This window comes from Cordyceps fumosorosea (assembly GCF_001636725.1).
Source record: "Cordyceps fumosorosea ARSEF 2679 chromosome Unknown scaffold_64, whole genome shotgun sequence".
NCBI lineage: Eukaryota > Fungi > Ascomycota > Sordariomycetes > Hypocreales > Cordycipitaceae > Cordyceps > Cordyceps fumosorosea.
This window is the reverse complement of record NW_017387364.1, coordinates 51,132-59,242: the sequence shown is the minus strand read 5'-3', so window position 1 is coordinate 59,242 and position 8,111 is coordinate 51,132. Positions and strand designations below refer to the sequence as shown.

At 35.2% G+C, this 8,111-nt stretch overlaps 1 protein-coding gene across 1 annotated transcript; it reads left to right on the top strand.

The window, feature by feature from the left end:
* Window positions 1-6,933: 6,933 nt before the first annotated feature.
* Window positions 6,934-7,884, top strand: ISF_09690 (oxidoreductase; the record flags this gene model as incomplete). The annotated part of the gene is made up of 4 exons (XM_018853291.1): window positions 6,934-7,081; window positions 7,134-7,489; window positions 7,535-7,790; window positions 7,844-7,884. 4 exons carry the CDS (start codon window positions 6,934-6,936, stop codon window positions 7,882-7,884), a joined length of 801 nt encoding a protein of 266 aa, XP_018699540.1.
* Window positions 7,885-8,111: the final 227 nt, after the last annotated feature.

Genomic DNA, 8,111 nt, shown 5'->3' with positions numbered 1-8,111 from the left:
GCTGTATAACGGGCCGCTCCTTCTGTCTTCCTATTCGTTTGTCACATTAAGTCCTTAATCCTAAGGATATTATATAACCTTCTATCCTTCCTAGGTGCTAGTGTATTAAAACCTAGTTCGTCTTACTTAGCCCTATATATATATTATAGTGTTTATAATACTCTCTTTTATATTATAAGGTGCTTCACTTAGAGGACTCTAGTTATATAATAATCCCTTTTATATTTTTATAAAGATAGAATTATTACTACCTCCTTATAGAGAGCTTAATAGTAGCTTATTATTATATAGGTGCTTATACACACTTAATATATACAATATAGGGGCTCTAATAGGTGCCCTAATAGGACCCTAATAGGCTGCCCTTCCTTCCTAACTATCCTTAGTGCGCCTATTATTAAGTATATATATAGTAGTACTAAATATACTAGACCTTTATAGGTTAATTATATATAATTTAGTAATTTCACTTTTACTATTTATTTAGTAGCTTATACTCACTTTATAATTAGTCCTCCTTTTCTTATTATTTAACTATACTACTCTCTTACTATATAGTTACTATATTTTACTTAAGTCTTCTTTTTTTTTTCCTTCTTCTACTTAATATATCTTTTACTTTTATTTTCTTCTTACTACTTCTATATCTTTAAAGTAAATAGGTTTTTATTATTATACTTTTATACTACTCTCTTACTATTCTCTTACTAGGCCTTCCTTTCTCCTTCTTTCTCCTTTATTCCTTTTATTAATATATTTTTTACTTTTACTTTCTTCTTACTACTTCTTTATCTTTAAAGTGAATAGGTTTCTACTATTATACTTCTATACTACTCCTTTACTATTCTTTTACTAGGCCTTCTTTTCTCCTTTATTCTTTTTATTAATATATCTTTTACTTTTACTTTCTTCTTACTACCTTCTTAGTTTAAATATAAAAGACTTTATTATTATTTACTATAAGTATAATATAATCTTACTATATATATATAGGGTTCTTATATTTTTATTCTCTTTATTTAATAGCTTTTTACTTTTATTTTTTAACCTTATAACTACTTTATTAACTCTAGTATAGGTTATTAAGGATAAATATCCCTTAAAGCCCTATTTCTTACTTCTTTTCTTCTTTTTCTTTAAGAATTATTAAATTTAGTATATCTTAATACCCTTACTACTCTTATACACACGTATTATATTATTTTTATTACTAATTTATAATATTAGACTTCTACTCTACTATTATTACTATTTTTTATAAGAATCTATAAATTCTAATAGTTTATTAAATTTATAGCTAATTTATATATATAGTAACTAATTAATAAATTTTTTATTTTTTATTTTTAAAAAAAATTAATATATATATTCCCTATAGCTTTATAGTGACTTTACTAAACCCTCATAGGTCCTCTACTACTACTACTATTACTATCGCCTTAGAATTTCTAGTTAAGTAAGTAGGTATAAGTTTTATACGTATTTATTATTAATTCACTATATAGTACTATCCTTCTTTACTTAAGTAAAAATAAGAAAGGTCTTATTTATACTAGTTTATAAGTACCTATCTCCTTACTATAATACCCTTATTAATTCACTATAAAGTTATACTACTAGCTACTACTACTACTTATAGTACTTTATTAACTATACTACTCTAGTGTATTATCTAGAGACTAATAGTAAGTAGTAAATTTATAGTAAATTTATAACTAACTTATATAAGTATAGATTAGTCTAAAAAGTGCTTTTAGTACTAGGATAGTATATAAGAGTGCCTTACTCTTACTATAAGTAAGTAGTGAGTTTTTACTACCCTCTAGGCTATATACTACTATAGTAAGGTAGTGAGTTATTATTATGAATACTATAAGACGTGTAGGTGGGGCTAAGAGAGGTAAGGTAAAGGCTTATTACACTAGCCACTAAAAGGATAAGAGATTATATAATCTCCTTAGGATTAAAGACTTAAGCTATTAAACTATTAATCTAAGAATAGGATCTAGGGGATTAAAGGTTAAGCCTTCTAATCTAGAGTTATAGTAGAGAGGTAGATAAGTACTTAAGGAGGAGGTATTCCTATAGCTAGATAGTCTAGATCTCTACTAATTAATCTAAGTAATAGCTCTACTATTAGGAGACATCTCCTAATATAACTTATACTATAATAACTACTTATATACACTTATACACTTAAACCGACTCTCTACTTAAGAAATAGACTAACTATAGATTAGGATTAAGCCACTATTATAACTATAGTCTTACTCCCTCTTTACTATACTTCTATCTATTATATTTAAGTTATTATTACTATTTAATAATACTATTACTTCTTACTAGTTACTACTTTATTATAGTTTTATTAGTTATTTATATTTAGAATAAAGGTAGTAGTAAATATTATCCTATTTTTCTTCTAATTAGTGCCTCTTTACTAGACTATTATTTAAGTATATTACTATATCTTTATTAGTTAGTAGCTACTTTACTCTTACTCTTTTTAGTTAACTATAGTACTTCTCTATTATATAGTTAAAGGCCCTATAAATTATATAGTCTAGTATAGTATAATCCTACTATAAGTGTTTAGCCCTATATTTAAAATAACCCTAAGACGTTTCTTTATATTCTTACTATATCTCTATTAGGAGTTAGTAACCACCTTATTAAGACTCTTCTATTACTAATATAAAATATAATTACTATCCTATCTCCTTTCTATTAAATGCGCCTACTACTCTCTCTATATTCTCTATATAGGACTCTAGTTGCTTCTATATATCTAGTACACTACTACTATTTATTACTATCTAAATTTAACCACTTAAGCCTTCTAATACTAAAGTAATATAAAAAGTAAAGGGTAATAGATCTAGTAGTTCTATTACTATATTTTCTATATAGTGAAGATACCTCCTTATTAGCTTATTACCCTCTTATTTATACTTTATTATCTTATAAATAGTTTATTATACTCTTATATTAGTGTTACTAAGCTCTTCTTTATACTAAATATTAAAATTCTCCTAAGTGAACCCTTAATAGCTCCTATATAAGTTTATTATAAAAAAGTAAGCCTATTATATTTATACTTTTCTTTATAAGTACTATATAGTGTATATAACCTTCTTAATATCTTCTATATAGTCTTCTAAGTATACTTAAAAGTGTATTTATAGTATAATAATAAAACTAATATATTCTTAGAATAACTTTATACTAAACACTATACTAAGTAGTTTTATTATTACTATATATTTTCTATAAGGTTACTCCTTTAAAAGGGTTTCTAATTCTAGTATTACTATAATGTATTAGTCTTTTATTATCTATTTATAGTATACTATAAGTTACACTTATTTTTACTCTTCTATTATATATTAAATACTAATTTATATCTCTTCTATAGACATTATATTAATAACTATAGTTCTAATACTATCTATTAAGTCTAATTAAATAAAGGATAAGACTTATATACTACTTATAGTGTGTTTATTATTAGGTTATAAAGAAGAAGTTATCTATTTAGTTATTATACTATAAGTAGTCTAGCTTCCTATATACTAAGTAGTAGTAATAATCCTATAAGGTACTTCACTTAGAGGACTCTAGTTATATAATAATCCCTTTTATATTTTTATAAAGATAGAATTATTACTACCTCCTTATAGAGAGCTTAGTAGTAGCTTACTATTATATAGGTGCTTATACACACCTAATACATATAATATAGGGGCTCTAATAGGTGCCCTAATAGGACCCTAATATATATATAGTAGCTACTTTATTATAACCTCCTTATCTCTTCTCTCTATAAGAGATTTAATTTAACCTTATATTAATACTTACTTATAGTAGCTATAGAGCTAGTCTTTAATAATTAAATCCTTATTAATAAATTAGTTTTAATAGTAATAATAGTTATTATTTTTTAATTCTTTAGTTTTTTCTTTAGTTACTTATTCTAATAGTAATTTATTCTATTAGTATTAGTCTATTTTTCTTTTTATATATTCTTTTTAGTATTTATATTAATAATAGTCTTTTATTTATTCTATAGAAACTAGATTATAATCTAGTTATTTACTTTTTATATTAATTAGACTTAGACTAAATAAGTTCTTCTTTATAATATACTTTCTTCTATTCTTATATTATAAGGTTATAATATAGATAGTATATAGGTTTTTATTTTTAATATAATAATATTCTTTATTCTTTTAAAGAATAAGTTTTAAAGTATATTTCTTTTAAATTATTAAATAATAGAGGTTAGTTTCTAAATAAAGTCTATAATTAAGAAAGTATAGTTATTTAAAAACCACTTATATTTAAGTTTCTTCTAAAAGTATTATCTATAACTATTATAATAGTATAAAGTCTATAAGATTATTATATATTCTTAGTATAGTATATTTATTATAAAGTACTTTTTTATATATAGGTTTCTTTTATTACTAGCTATTTAAGTAGATTAAAGAGTATAGTAGGGTTAAATGTATTTATCCTCTAAAGAGTAACTATAATAGATTCTAGTTCTCGTTCTCTTTTTATATTGACTTGCTTGGTATGTCAATGGTATTTTGATAGAATGCTTTGATTGAATGGGAAGTTGGACGCGGGATAAAGTGGTTGGCGTCACCTAAACATATACTACACCACTCAGTGACAGCAGCAAGCAATTTCAACGACCGTGGAGAGCTACATGAGCAATTTCGAGACAGTGTGGGCTCAACTCTTTCTCGTGACGACAACCTGACTCTATCCTGACATGCATTCTGAGAATCTGGAAACGTATATAGCATTGTAGCGTAGTGGTAGTTGTGCAACCATCTGCATGTAGTGACGTGTGTCAGCTATCATTCCCATATGTGGCTTCGTTATGAATATGATTGGACGATCTAATACTCCAGTAATATACACAAAGAACACCGGTACTTTAGCTCAATGCAGCAAAAGAATCCCAGCTAGCAGGGGGTATATCCTTATTCCATGGGTAGTCGACTGTGTATTTGTCCCTCATACCACGTGGCAAGCACGTCTAACGGACCACTGGACTGACGGGGTGATGATGCCTGTGTTAGTAGATGACGCCCTTTTACACGTGTTGATCTAAAATGATTATTTTTTACTTTAAGTTTCCTTTGGTTGGAGCGATAATATCTCTCTACTGCGTACCAGACATACGTGATCATGCGATGCAATCAGAATGACACAATCAACTGGAGCCTGCACAACGGCACTTTTGCATGGCTTCTTCTTGCAGCCGTTTCTGACACTACTTTTCAAAGCTGATAAGACGATCCCCCCCAAAATGCAGAGCCTAGGAGTTCCTTATTGGCAGCGCTCCATGTTGCGCTGTCGCGGACAGGGCATTGCCCCCTTCAACCCCCTCAAGACAAATCGCTTCTGCGGCGCATCGGCTGGCGCTGTCATGGCTGAACCGGCGCCAGCTACACGTCTTTACTGGAGGTTGATGTCGTCAAGTCCTGGGCAGTGGTATCAACTATACAAAACTACACTGATGCATACAGAAAAGGGAAAGGAGGCTAATGAAATGGATAGGGAGCGGCCTCAAATCATCAAAGCAAGCACGAGCTACGGAGATTTGGTTTTGCGAAAGCAACGCTTGATTCGACCCATCGCGCCTCATCTAGGAGCGTACAAGCTTAATGAGATATATCTTGCAACATCAGCCTGGATGCGCATCACTGGATGCGCCTTGTCGGGGGCAGCATACTTGTATTTTCTGGTCTACAGTATCTGCTGGCGCCAATCTTGGGCGCAGGTTTGGACAGTGCAGCAGTGGTCTCCGGCTTTCAGGCCCTGCCAGCCTTCGCACAAACCAGCTTGAAGATGGTCCTCGTGTTTCTCTTTGCATTTCATTCGATGAACAACGGCAAGCAGCCCTTCTATGGTGCTGGCTATCTGTTCGCTCGTGAGCACATTAAGAAGGCTGATGGCTTCCTCTGGATTAGTAGCTATCTTTTGACCTTGGGTCTCGTGTTTGGGCTCTAGTAAACGGTCACCAAGACAGGCTCACTAGTTAAATCAAAGATGTTTGAGCTTGTAGCTGTGTTACAGATACTGGCGACTCTGTGGAGACTCTGGATGACGTTTTCTTTGATTCAGCACTGCGTTGGAGTAGTTCCTCTCCCCGTAACCCCTTTTTTTTAATACTCTAAAAATACGTGGCCAATCAGTTTTGCACGTTTTAGCGGCTCACAAATATTTGCATTCGTACATTCAAATGCCGAGAGAGCTACCCGTCAGAAGCAGCCTCCTCTTTCGTTTTGTGCAAGTTTGGCTGGCCATTGTTTCTTTCGGCACCAGCACCGGTTGTGTTGGCGACACCTGCTCCAGACAAGACCATATCCCTCATGTCGCGCGCTTTGTCCGCTTGTGTAGCTGGTATAACTTTAGCTGGGTTGGACTTGGAAGTCTGCTGATGAGGTACACGGTCGAAGCTGCGTGCGGCAGCCCACGCGACGAGAAAGGCACCGCCTGCGCCCAAGATAATAGCCAGTCGTCCCCAAGACATGATTGTAGAATGAAGAGTGGGCCAAGTCAGCTTCAGAAAAAATAGTGCTAGATGCAAAATGGTAATATGCCTATTTGAATCATGTTGAATCATGAGAATATGTGGTTAGTACCTTGTCAATGCCAGTCAAGCTAAATACCCAATTTTGGGCCACTATAATGTAGACGGTTGACGCAAGCATGATGTTTCTACGAGTGGTATGATGTGGGATTCGCCTCTACTACCTGCCTGGTAACTTGCCGCGCATTCATCCTTCAGTTTCATCTCCTCATCGTTTGCAAGGCATTCAAGTGTGAACGTCAGCTCGTCAACTCATTCTCTGAAGTTCCTGAATCCAACTCAAGAATCTAATCCACATATATTGCAAAGAGCCTTGTTCGACAATGACTTCACCTATGCCGACAAGTGAGCCGGTTGGCAGCAAGCGCTTTGCTGATTTTGATCTCGGTGGAAAGACATTCATCGTCACAGGAGGCGCCAGAGGGCTGGGTCTTGCCATTGCAGAAGCACTCGTCGAGGCGGGCGGTCAAGGTGAGGAGCACCCGTCGTCTTGATTGCACCACTACAAGCTCTGACTGATCAGTATACTGCTTCGACATTCAGGAAGAGCCTGATGAGGAATGGGAGGAGGCCCAGAGCAGAGTTGTTCCCGAATGGGGTGGGCAGCTGCTCTACTGCCAGCAGGACGTGCGAGACACGGACCTCTTGGAGAAGCGCATTGAGCAGATTGCCGACAAAAACGGCCGGCTCAACGGCGTCGTGGCGGCTGCCGCCTTTCTCCAGACGACGGCGGCACTCGACTACGCCGCGCACGACGTGTCGGCCATGCTGGCGACCAACTACACCGCCGTCTTCGTGACGGCGCAGGCGGCGGCCAGGGCCATGATGAAGCACAAGACGCGCGGCAGCATATGCATGGTCGCGAGCATGTCGGGCCTGGTCGCCAACAAGGGCATGCTCTCGCCCGTCTAAAACTCGTCCAAGGCGGCTCTGATCCAGCTGGCCCGCAACCTGGCCATGGAATGGAGCCCGGTGCGCCGAGACGGCACCGGCGGCATCCGCGTCAATTGCCTCAGTCCGGGTCACATCGAGACGCCCATGGTGCTGGAGCTCTTTGAAAAGGACCCCGAAATGGAGAAGACATGGACGAGGGAGAACATGATGGGTCGACTTGCAACGACGGGAGAGTTCAAGGGGGCGGCTTTGTTTCTGATTAGCAGCGCCAGCAGTTTCATGACTGGTAAGTCTCGGCTTCTGCAATATGACCCTCACAATGCACTAACACGACTTCAGGAAATAATTTAGTCGTGGATGGCGGCCATACCGCGTGGTGAAAGGCCGCCCACGGTGCTTTTGCCCACCTACAAACACTGCAGCCATGTACGCAATTCAACTTCAGACTAGGCAGTTACCCTATACCAAAAGACAAACGAGGCCATGCGAGGCGGGATACACAACACCAAAGAGGCACTTTTGTTGCAGCAGAAAAAGACGCATCAGAAAAGAGACATACCAATTATACTGCTTAAAATTTCATCGAATTTGTTCCCCCGTGCACCTT